This window comes from Pristis pectinata, chromosome 6, assembly GCF_009764475.1.
Source record: "Pristis pectinata isolate sPriPec2 chromosome 6, sPriPec2.1.pri, whole genome shotgun sequence".
NCBI classification, from domain to species: domain Eukaryota; kingdom Metazoa; phylum Chordata; class Chondrichthyes; order Rhinopristiformes; family Pristidae; genus Pristis; species Pristis pectinata.
The window spans coordinates 7,751,165-7,763,965 of record NC_067410.1 but is presented as its reverse complement, the minus strand read 5'-3'; the positions used below and the strand labels follow the sequence as shown (position 1 = coordinate 7,763,965).

The window sequence follows — 12,801 nt, the reverse complement described above, 5'->3', positions numbered from 1 at the left end:
CCGCCTGAGTGGGCAGTGGAGACAGGTACTCTCACAACATTTAAGTATCTAGACAAGCACTTGAATCGCTGAGGCATAATAAGGCTAATGATCAAGAGCTAGCAAATGGAATTAGTATAGGTAGGTGAAAATCAAAAAAACTGCAGATGCTGGAAATGTAAAACAAAAACAGAAAATGCTGGGAATACTCAGCAGGTCAGACCACACCTGCGGGAAGAGAAACAGAGTCAATGTTTCAGGCCAGAGACACTTCCAGTTCTGACGAAGGGTCTCCGACCTGAAACGTTAATGCTGTTTCTCTTCCCACAGATGCTGCCTTACCTGCTGACTATTTTCAGCATTTTCTGTTTTTGTTTTGGTATAGTTAGGTACCTGATCGCCAGCATGGACATGATAGCCTGAAGGTCATGTTTCTGTGTTGTACAATTTCATGGCTTTATGACTCTAGGACCATACTTAAATATCATATTGATCAAGCCTTTAGTCATTTGCCCCAAATGTAGTGTCATTTTTTTTTGTTTGAACACAGTCCCCTGAAGAAAGGGTGTTTTTTGTTTCTTTGAAATGCTACATAAATTAAAGTGTCTCTTGCAGTAAAACTACAGGCTATCAAGATAGTCAGCAAGAAATCCAATAAGGAATTCAGAAGAAAAAAGTATCAGGAGACCAGTGAAAATGCAGAATTTGCTCCAAAAGGGAGACACAAAAGACTGCAGATGCTGGAATCTGGAGCAAAGAACAAATGGCTGGAAGAACTCAGTGGGTCAAGCAGCAACTGTGGGGGGGGGAAGGGATGGTCAACGTTTTAGGACGAGACCCTGAACCAGAACTGAGATAGCCAGTTTGAAGAGGTGAGGAGGACGGGTGAGGCAGGAGTTGGCAAGCGATAGGCGGATCCAGGTGAGGAGGGCTTTATGGGCAGATAGAGTCAGGTGGGGGTGGGGAGGGTGCAGACAGCGACAGGGCTGGGAGGTGATAAAGTGGAGACAACAAAGGGCTGCAGATTATGGATTCAACTTCTGCAATATTAAGTGGGTTCGCTTCAGTGTAAAAGGCGTAACAGAAAGAGAATTTTGAAAGCACACAGGAGAATTATTTGAGCCAATACATAGAGTAAATTTTTCACACAAAATGTAGTTGGTATCTGGAATGAGTTGCCAGAGGAGGTGGTGGAAACAGGAACAGTAACAATTTTCAAGAGGCATCTGGACAGTTAATTAAATGAGCAGGGCACAGAGGGATATTGAATTAATGCAGGCAAATGGGATTAGTATACATAGGCATGATGGTTGGCATAGATGAAGTGGGCCGAAGGGCCTGTCTCTATGATTCTAATTTTTTTTCTCACAAATATATCGCAGTTCCTAGCTATATTGATAAATACTTTTGAACAAGACAATAATTTAAAGGAAAATAAAAACAAAATTGCACCTGCTGGAAATGTAAAATGAAAACAGAAAATGCGAGATATACTCACCAGGTCAGGTCACATCTGTGGGAAGAGAAATTTAAAATGAACAGTTTTCAAATTTTTGGACTTCCAAAATTAAAGTAAGCTTTGTGCATAAAAATATCTTAGTAATATAATTTATAATGAACTGTTCTTAAAATACTCCTGAAAACAATGCAACTGTAGAACTGCTGCAAGATATTAAGGTAATGAAATTAGAACAGATTATCAAAGTGAAATGTGGTTGCTTCCAACTAAGGCAATTTTGTTCATCAGGGGCAATGCCATTTTAGCTTTATGAATCAAACAAAGGGTTTTAAAATCTGAAATTATGTGAAATAAAAAAAAACAGGAACAGCTTTGATTATGCAAGAGCTGTGCTCAGTGTTGGTCGACGCTGCTCGGGGGAAGTATTTGGTGGGGAGGACAGCGCATCGGTGGACGTGGCTGGTGTCGCAGCAAACGGTGTCCGCCGTGTTGGATGTAGGCCCGGTCCGGCGTCGGGTTCTGCCGCCTCCCGTCTCTCAGGCCGCAGAATGTCGGTGGAGGAGAAGCGCGGGCCCCGGCCGCCCACCGTCAACCCCGTCAAAAACTTCTTCGCTGGTGGTTTCGGCGGGGTGTGCCTGGTGTTCGCCGGACACCCGCTGGACACCATCAAAGTAAGTCCGCCCCCCACCCTCCGCCCCATTCCCCCCTCCACCTGACCTTCACGTCCCTCAGCTCCAACCCTCCCCCACTCCCCCCACCCCATTCCCCAGCTCCTCCACCCCCATTCCCCAGCTCCTCCACCCCATTCCCCAGCAGCCTACTCCTTCCCCCAGCTCCAACCCTCCCCCATTCCACCCCACCCCCATTTTCCCACCCACCCCATTCCCCTCACCCCCACCTCATTCCCCTCACCCCCACCTCACCCCCCATTCCCCCCAGCGCCAGCTCACCATCCCGCCTTCCAACCCCCATCCTGCCCATCCAGTCCCCACTCCCATTCCTCCCACTCCCCCCATCCCATTACACCTCCTATCCCCCCAGCTCCTCCACCCCATTCCACAGCAGCCTACTCCACGTCCCCCAGCTCCAACCGTCCCCCATTCCACCCCCTCCACTCCCACCCCACCCCCATTACCTCCCACCCCCAATTCCACCCCTCATTCCCCCACCCCACATTCCCCCCAGCTCCACCTCACCATCCTGCCTTCCAATCCCCATGCTGCCCATCCAGTCCCCATTCCCTCTCCCATTCCCCCCACCCCACCCCCATTCCCCCTCCCATTCCCCCCACCCCACCCCCATTCCCCCCACCCCACCCCCATTCCCCCTCCCATTCCCCCCACCCCACCCCCATTCCCCCTCCCATTCCCCCCACCCCACCCCCATTCCCCCTCCCATTCCCCCCACCCCACCCCCATTCCCCCTCCCATTCCCCCCACCCCATTCCCCCTCCCATTCCCCCCACCCCATTCCCTCTCCCATTCCCCCCACCCCACCCCATTCCCTCTCCCATTTACCCCTCCCAACCCCCATTCCCCTCAGCTCCAATGCCTATCCTGCCCATCCACCCCCCAGTCCCCCTCCACCCTGTATGCCCTTCACCCCACCCTGTCCCCCCCACTCCCCCATCTCCGCTCCGCCCCACTCCACCGTCCCCTGTTCCACCCCCCAGCCCTCGTTCCCTCACCCTCATTCCCCCTCACCCCCAACTACCTCTGCCCCTCATTTCCTCCCTCCACCCTATCCCCCTTCCACCCCACCCCCCATCCCCCTTCCACCTCCGTCCCCCTCCCCTCCACCCCAACCCCCAGCTCCACCCCAACCCACATCCTGTCCTGCCGCACCCCTCCACTCCACCCCTGTCCTGCCACCCCCAAGTCCCCCCTGCCCCCACCACCCCTTTCCCATCCCCACTCCTTCTGCCACCTTGTTCCCCAAACCCCCTACCCTCAAAACTCATGGCCTTCTGGGCAGCAGTGATCCCTGCCCTCTGATATGCTCCTGGGCCAACTACAGTGGTCACCTCAAGGCACCGTAAAAATGCCACCGATGCTTTCTAAAATACTCCAATTCACTGGAAGGATGAGCAAACAAACATTGGTGTCCTCTTCCAGGCCAACATTGAGGCCAACTTAAACTCATTTGGCTATGTTGGACGTACCTGGTTGCTCACATGCTTGACATCAGACTCCCAAATCAGATGCTTTTCTGAGATCTGTCATGGGAAAAGGTTACCTGTTGGAGAGAGGAAAAGACTTGACAATGTGATCAAAATCTCTTTGAAGATATGCCACATCCCCACCAGCTCCTGGGAGTCTCTAGCCAGACTACCTAAGGGAGAAAAGGAGAAGTCAGGATGGTATTGAGAACCTCAAGGCCATCCATTAGGTGCATATGAAAGTTTTGTGTAAGTGGTGAAGGAGCACACCACTAGTTCTTCTCACCCACTCAGTCCATTGGGTACCTCCAACCTCAATCGTGGAAGCGTCTGCTTTTCCCCCATTGATCTCATTGGTCACTTCATAACCCACAAAGCCACCATGGAAGCAAGTGGTCCTGGATTCCAAGGGACTACCTAGAAAGGGCAAGAGTCTTAAGGGGCCTATCAGATGGATGGAGAATTGATGTTTACCTGTGTGGGGAATTTTGATCCAGAAGTCACAATCTCAGAATTTGGACATGGCCACTCATGATAGTTGAGAAGAAATGTCTTCACTCAGTGTCCAGTGAATCTTTGTAGTTCACTCTCCAAGAGTGCTGTGGAGGCTCAGACACTGAGTATATTCAAGACAGAGTAACACACAAAGGTGCTGGAGGAACCAGATGAAGGGTCTTGACCCAAAATGTCGACTGTCCATTTACCTCAATGCTGCCTGACCCTCCAGTGCCTTTCTTTGTTGCTCCCTATTTCCAGCATCTGTAGCCTCTTGTGTCTCCATATTGAAGACAGAGATTGATAAATTTATGGATATTAAGGGAATTGAGGGATATGGGATTGGTGCAGGAAAGTAGCACTGAGCTAACAGATCAACCCTGATATTGGATGGGAGAGCGGGCGTAAGGGGGCAAATTGCCCACGCTGATTTCTTATGTTCTTAACACCGTGTTGTGGGAAGTATTGTTGGAGTCCTGTTGTAATTATTTTGTTGCCTTTTGTTTCTCTGACATCTTCAATTACATTCTGTTAGACTGGAAAATTATTTTAGGAAGAGGCAAAAAACTGGAAATGCTGAAGTTTTCAGGTTTCATATTGATGATTGAAGAAGAAAACAAATTGGCCGGTACTTTTGAATTGTTTTAGGAGGCACAATCTGTGGTTAGCAAAGAGGTAAAGGAGTATTAAATTGAAAACTACAGTATATAAGATAGCAAGGGCTCATAGTAGACTAGAGGACTTAAAAGTTTTTAGAATCCAGTAATAAAAGACTTAAAAGCTCATCGGAAGGGAGAAAATAAATTTTGAAAGAGAACTTGCATGTAGTATGAAAACAGTAAAAGTTCCTGTAGATTTATGAATAGGACAAGGGCAGCTGAGATCAATGTAGATTCTCTAAAGAACAAAGCTGGTGAACTAATAACAGCGAAGAAATAGCAGATATATTGAATAGATTTTTTGCATCATTCTTCACTGTGGAAGACGTTACGCTAATAACCCTAAAATATCAGATGGGCTAATTTCAAATAAGATGGCAGAACTTACAAAAATCTCATTACAAGGGTTAAGATAACTCTGGGCTAAAGGTGGACAAGTCACCAGGACCCAGTGGATTGCCTGCAGAGACAGCGGACTCATTGCTTGAAATTTTTCGTAACTCACTAAACTCGAGGTGGGTACCAGAAGATTGGAAAAGAGCCAATGTGACTCCCTTGCTTACAAAAAAGGAGAAAGGCAGAAGGCAGGAAACTAAAAGCCAGTTAGTTTAAAAGCTATTATTGACAAGATGCTAAAGTCATAGAAAACAGAGAGGTAGAATAAATGGGTCCCTTTCAGAGTGGAAGGAGGTACCTCAATGGAGCACAGCAGGGACTAGTTCTTGGTCCGCAATTGTTTTCTACGTACATTATTGACCTGGAGGAAGGAACAGTACGTAAGGTTTCCAAATTTGCCGATGATAAGAAAATGAGTGTGGAAGAGCATGTTGTGAAAAGGTTACTGTGATTCTGCGATTGGATATAGATCGATTGAGTTAGTGGGAAAAAATACTTTAATGTGGGAAAGTGTGAGGTCATGCACTTTGGTAAGAGAAGTCAAAAGGCAAATTATTATCTAAATGGAGAGAGACTACAAGTGAGTGAAGTACAGAGGGATCGAGGTGTTCTCGTGCATAAATCACAAAAAAAACTAGCAGGTAGGTCCAACTAGTAGTTACAAAGACAAACAGCGTTTTGGCCTTTGTTGCAAACGGGTTGGAATTTAAAAATAGGAGATTTTGTTTGCATTTGTACAGTGTGTTGGTGAATACCATGTCACCTGGAATACCGTGTACAGTTTTGGTCCCCTTGCCTAAAAATAAAAGATATAGTAACATTGGAGACAGTACAAAGGAGATTCCCCAGGCTAACTCCTGGGGTGAGAGGGTTGTCCTACCAAGAGAGTCTGAACAGTTTGGGCCTGTGTTCCTTGGAGTTTCGACGAATGAAGGGATACTTCATTCAAGCAAACAAGATCCTAAGGGGGCTTGACATGGTGGGTGTTGGGGTGTTCTCACTGGTGGGAGAGTCTTGAACAAGGGGACATAACTACCAGTGATTTAAAATTGACTTGCAAGGAAATTTCTCTTTGCAGAGGGTGGTGAACCTCTGGGATTCTCTACCCCAGTGGGTGGTGGAAGCTGGATCATTGGAAGTATTTAAAGTGGAGGATGGATAAATATTGGATAGATCGAGGATTGGAGAGGTATGGAGAAATGGCTCGCAAGAGGAGTTGAGGCCAGCATAGGTCAACATGATCATATTGAATGGTGGGACAGACATGAATGGCCAACGACTTTCTTGCGTTTTACCCCGGATGTTGTTTGCTGATGAGTGAGTCCCTTGTCCAGTCTCCTCAAGCCATCTCTGAAGCAAATCTTAATTCCTTCCTCCTTGTTGTTTAGGTGCGGTTACAGACGCAGCCGAAGCCCCTACCTGGCCAACCTCCCAAATTCAAAGGGACCTTTGACTGCTTCCGCAAGACCCTGGTGAGAGAGGTAACGTGTCGTGTTTCTTACAAAGACATTTTTGCAAATTAGAACAAAAAGTGCTGGCGTTGACCATCAGGTCAGGCAGCAATAGTGAAAGGAAGAGCAGTTAAATGATGGATGATTTTTCATTAGAGCTATAACAAATTTTACAGAGGTTGGGAAAGTGGGTACAGTAGAATAGAACAGAAAGAAGCTATTATTTATATTTACTTTTGGCAAAACAACAAATTCCATTTCATTTAAGTTAGAGATAATAAATCTGATTCTGATCTCGGCAGCAGCAAGGTCAGTGTGTCTTAGACAGTGGAAGGCAAGAGTGATTTTTTTTGGCAAAGTCAAAGTGATGATGATACAGTCAATAGAGTGGTAATTGTGTAAGTTAAACAAAAGGTAGTTCTCAAGGAGTTATAATAGGGAAAACTAAAATTATCAACAGCCACAGAAGTACTGGTTATCATCTGAAATTACCTCAATCGATATCAAGCTGAGAATGTTGTCAAGTATCCAATCAAAGGCAAGGTATTGTTCTGCTGACTGCATTGAGCTTGATGGGAACGGTGTGGAGGTCAGAGTGAGAGTGGACTGGAAAAATGACAAGCAACTGGCCGCTGCAGACTGAACGGTGGTGTTTGGCACTGCAACCCTCCCTTGGATTTTGCCGTCCCACAACTGTATAAAAGTTGCATTAGTTGGTGGAATTTGCTGTGCTCCTCTCTGTCCTCCAACTGACACGGTTCCATGTAATTCTACTTCTGATTCCATAATTCTATTACTTTCAATATAGTGATGGCAAACGATAGGACTGGTCTTCAAGTCAAAGTCCTAAATTGGGGGGAGGCTAATTTCAATGGCGTCAGACAGGAACTCGCTAAAGTTGTTTGGGAGAAGCTGTTTGCACGTAAAGGAACATCTGGCAAGTGGAAGGCTTTTAGAAGTGACATAAGAGTTCAGGGCAAGTATGTACACAAAATGTTGGAGGAACTCAGCAGGTCAGGCAGCATCTGTGGAGGGAAATAAACAATCGACGTTTTGGGTCAAGACCCTTCATCAGTCCTGATCAGAAAGAGAGAGGTTGCTGGGGCCTTGCCAGAGACTTTTGTATCTTTGTTAGCCACAGGGTGACGTATCGGAAGACTGGAGGATGTTTAATGTTGTACCTTTGTTTCAGGAGAGCAGCAGGGATAAGCCAGGAAACTACAGTGAGTCTTACATTAGTGGTGGAAAAGGTATTGGAAGGAAATCTGAGGAACAGGACTTCCTTGCATTTCGAAAGGCAAGGACTAATTAGGGATAGTCGGCATGGCTTTTTGCATGGGAAATCATGTCTCGTGAATTTGACTGAATTTCTTGAAGAGATGACTAAGATGAGGGCAGGGCCATAGACATTGTCTACATGGACTTTAGCAAGGCCTTTGTCAAGGTCCCGCAAGGTAGACTGGTCCAGAATGTTAAAACACATGGGATCCAGGAAGAGCTACCCAATTGGATACACAATTGGCTCAGTGGTAGGAGGCAGAGGGTGGTAGTGGAGGGTTGTTTTTCAGATTGGAAGCCTGTGACCACTGGTGTGCTGCAGGGATCAGTGCTTGGTCCCCTGTTATTAGTCATATATTAATAATTTGGATGAAAATGTAGGTGGCATGTGTTAGTAAGTTTGCAGATGATGCCAAAGTTGGTGGTATATTGGATAGTGAAGAAGGTTGTCTAATGTTATAACAGGATCTAGATCAACTGGAAAAGTGGGCAAAGGAACGGCAGGTGGAATTTAACTCGGACAAGTGCGAAGTGATGCATTTTGAGAAGTTAGCCAGGCCAGGACATACACAGTGAATGGCAGGGCTCTGGGGAGTGTTGTTGAACAGAGAGACTGAAGGATACAGGTTTGAGGTCCTCCGAAAATGGGAACACAGTAGGCAGGGTGGTGAGGAAGGCTAATGGTAAACTTGCCTTCATTGGCTGAGGTTTTGAATATTAGAGTTGAGACGTCATGTTGCAGTTGTACAAAACGTTGGTTAGGCCACACTTGGAGTATTGTGTGCAGTTCTGGTCACCAACCACAGGAATGATGTGATTAAACTAGAGAGGGTGCAGAAAAGATTCTCAAAGATGTTGCCTTGATTAGAGGGCTTGAGTTGTAAGGAGAAATTGAATAGGCTGGGTCTGATATTCCCTGGAGTGAAGGAGGCTGAGAGGTTTCAGGACAGAAGTTTATAAAATTGTGACGCATGGAGAGAGCAGATAGTCGGTGTCTGTTTCCCATGGTAGGGGTGTCTATAACTAGAGGGCATGGGTTCATGGTGAGAGGGAGAAGTTTTAAATCTGAGGTAAACTTTTCTCACACACAGTAGTTGGTAGTGGGAATGAGCTGCCAGAAGAGGTGGTGGAGGCAGGAACAGTAACAACATTTAAGAGACATCTGGACAGGTACTTGAATGAGCAGGGATATGGAATTAATGCAGGCAAGTGGGATTCGTATGGAAAGGCATAATGGTCACCATAGACACAATGGGACAAAGGTCCTGTTTCTATGGTGTGTAACTCTATGACTCTAATTCATGTTGGAAATAGGAAAATAAAACTGAAGATGATGGAAGTTTTGAAATCAAAATTGCTGGAAATTAATTCCCTCAAGCAACTCAGAGTGAACAGTAAATGTAGCCTTGCTTATGTTGACCATGTCCCAAAAACAATAATTAAAACGCTTGTCTCCTCTCTAATGTTTCTTTACCCGATGAAAATGCTTCCTATTTTCGTAGCTTTTGAACTACATTTCAAAGCACTGAACAGTCAACACTGAGCATTTACAGATCTGATTCTTGTATTTTTACTTTGTTCCTGATTTGACATATTAAGAGCCTGAAATCTTGATCCCAAGTTGAAGGTTGGGAGAGTCGTAATTCACCAGAAATGTTCTGTCCACTTAGCACCTAGTGCCAAAATCTGAGAAAACATTGCTCTCTTGGAAGCACTGCCAATTGGGGTGGGGTTGGTGGGGGGGGAATGGTTGGCAGCGGTCGTGGGAAGGGTCCTTAATTTACATCAGTAAATATTTTTTAATTGGAAACTTCTGAACAAAAAGATTTTGTTTTTATTCAGCTAGTTGGCTTGCATTCTTTGGAAGAAAGAGGAGAAAATGGAAGCCATAAAATTTAAGTGACTGTCAACAGTCACTGGGATCTTTTCCCGTGTATTGGCTCTGGCATGTGTCATTGTAAACAGCTGACGGTGGTGGCGGTGTTGCACAAGAGGATAGAAGTAAACAAGCTGCAATGTGGGTGAGAGGTTAAACCTTGCTCAGTGAGGATTGTACACACGGGTTTTCTGCTGATTCCCCAGAGTGCAAGATCTGAGCTATCAGTTTTATCGAGGCATATGACTGGGGAGACATTTTGGCCAATATTATGGTTGAATTATGAAAATAGGGGAAAAAACCAATTAAATCGAAGACAATTGGTCAGTGATGAGTAAATTGAACCATCTTGATAGTCATTAAAAAGTGAAAATCATGGGAGGAAGATTCAGCCCCTTAGAACCTGTAGCTTGAAGTCTCAACCCACAATAAGCTCATGAAGCATTTGCTCTATTTTTCTGTTACAGTGCACCCCAGTTCGTGCTGTGTAGAATCCTGTCCATCTTGGGTGCAAGCCAACCTTTACCACTATAAATACCTTTGTCTGAAGCTGTCCTTGAGCCTTTCCCATAGTTTGTTGACATCATGGCCACCATGTACCTTGTGTCAATTTATCATTCTTTGAGATCAGAGTATTTAAAGAATCAACTTGTACTTTTAAAATAACATAACGTGCAAGAAACAAGCTTGGGGAAAAAAACATACTGAAAGAACTTAATCTGCATACAACTATTAACATCAAGTTAGTTACACAAACAGTCATTTACTGGAATCTATATAGAACATGAATGTCTTGTGACACATGACGGGAGGAGGAGCTGGGCACCAAGGAAGAGAGAGCACAACTGGGGAGGGAATGGAGAATGTACAAATATACTTTTAATTTTTCAAAGTTAGGACAGGGAAGTGATGAAGCACAAGGGAAAGCGAGAGTGTGCTGAATAATTGGTCTCTCATAGTAGAACAGAAATGTAATTTCAAAACAATAGACATGGCATGTAACTGGGGAAGATGCACTTGATCAGCACAATATTATCGCTGTATTGAGGGTGAGATTGAAAGCTGGAGTTTGGGAAGATGTTGACAAAGGTTCAATGAACTTAACCTGATTTCATTATTATAAAAAGAGAAGCATGTGATCTCTTAAATTTATCCAATTGGAAATTTGTGCTAAGTTAGTGAATATAACTTTATGTGTAAGATGGTAATGGAAAGTGGTCTGAGTTCATTCTCAATGTACCCAACGCAGAAGGTCCTGCAGTCACCTCCTTATAGGAAGTTTTATATAGCTGTAGTTTCCATGATAAATAATTAACTTCAATATTGGATCTTGATATCAAAGTGTGACCAAAATCACATTGCCTTTGTGAGAGCTGCCTTAGACAATTATGTAGATCCTCATTTGGAAATAAAATCACAATTATTTTGAGCGACCTTCAGCTTCAGATGAAATTGCAGCAGCCTGCAATCTGAGTTCTGTCCTGTCTTCCTTTAGGGTGTGAGAGGGTTGTACAAGGGAATGGCTGCCCCGATTATTGGTGTTACTCCAATGTTTGCTGTCTGCTTCTTTGGCTTTGGCTTGGGCAAGAAACTGCAGCAGAAACATCCCAACGACATCCTCACGTGAGTAACCTTTGAGATTGGAGCACAATTTTGTTTTTAATTGGTTGTAGGTTTCATAGAATCATACAGCAGTGAGAAAGGTCCACCTCGTCCATGTCGATCGTGATGCCTACCTACACTAATCCCATTTGTGCAATTAACTTCTTAACCATTAATGTAACAGTGTAACAGAAATGGCAAAATCCAGCTTCAGAAAAGAAACAAAAAACATTAAACCATGCAGGATGAGCAACAAGTATGAGTGGAACAGCAAATTTTGAAGTCCACCAGAAATTTGTCAGGTGAATCCAGCAAGATACGAAACCTTTAGATGTTATTTGCCAGGATCCTAATCTTTTCTACAAACTCTTGGATTGTTTGTGTTGGCCTTGATCCTACTATCTTGATTTCTACAGTCCTGTAAACTTTTACCTCCCATGCGGGGTTATTAATGAGTATGGTTTCTGTTTCTGCTAAGGTGGGGCATAGTTCAGACTTTCCAGTGACTCTCCTGTCATTTGAAGAGTGGACACTTGGGTCCGTTGCTGTAGGTCTGCCAATGGTTGTGGAAGTACTTCAGCAAGAATTGTTGCTTTTGAGGAGAATTATGATTGAAGGGGCATCTGTGAGTGGGTTTCACTGTTGTAGGACACAACTCTTAAGGTTTCAGAACTTCCAGTGGAATGGATACAGGGCATGTTTGCTTATTATAGGACTGTTTTGCTCACCAACCAAACGGACTAGACCTTTAACACAGAGAAGGGGATGTTGCCTTCATGTCTCTGGTGTTGTGACGCACCAAATCACCTCAAAAAATTAAAAAAATTTGTAAAAGTGGGAGAATGCCAGAGGAAATAAATCAGAAATGTTTTGATTGAATCTATGTAAGCCAGGAAGGATTAACGGCTTCCTCTCTCTCCATAAAATAACAACATTGGCTGCTCAGATTTGCTGAACCAGATCTGTTATGACAGACAAAGCAAGTGGTCAGATAATTGTTTGATCAACAAGAGAAACAGCTGAAGTCACTCTCTACTGTCGATATGAACATAATGAGCCATACTTACATAGAAACATAGAAACCCTACAGCACAATACAGGCCCTTCGGCCCACAAAGTTGTGCTGAACATGTCCCTACCTTAGAAATTACTAGGCTTACCCATAGCCCTCTATTTTTCTAAGCTCTTAAACAACCCTATGGTATCTGCCTCCACCACCGTTGCCGGCCGCCCATTCCACACACTCACCACTCTCTGAGTAAAACTTACCCCTGACATCGCGTCTGTACCTACTTCCCAGCACCTTAAACCTGTGTCCTCTTGTGGCAACCATTTCAGCCCTGGGAAAAAGCCAGGGCTGTTCTGATTCACTCTGAATGTTAAGTGTACTTGTTCTGATTCACTCCAAATGGGCATTGTGTGAGGGATAAGTGTCCGTCAGTTAGCTT

At 44.7% G+C, this 12,801-nt stretch overlaps 1 protein-coding gene across 2 annotated transcripts in view; it reads left to right on the top strand.

Moving 5' to 3' along the window:
* Positions 1-1,884: 1,884 nt before the first annotated feature.
* Positions 1,885-12,801, top strand: part of prkar2aa (protein kinase, cAMP-dependent, regulatory, type II, alpha A) — a 267,193-nt gene continuing 256,276 nt past the window's right edge. Inside the window, exons 1-3 of one of the 2 annotated variants that reach the window (XM_052017159.1) lie at positions 1,885-2,109; positions 6,535-6,627; positions 11,247-11,374. In XM_052017159.1, coding sequence (XP_051873119.1) covers positions 1,987-2,109; positions 6,535-6,627; positions 11,247-11,374 — 344 coding nt within the window. In that variant the 5' untranslated portion in view covers positions 1,885-1,986. The remainder of the gene's footprint in view (positions 2,110-6,534; positions 6,628-11,246; positions 11,375-12,801) is intronic. The other variant, XM_052017160.1, reaches the window with a different exon arrangement.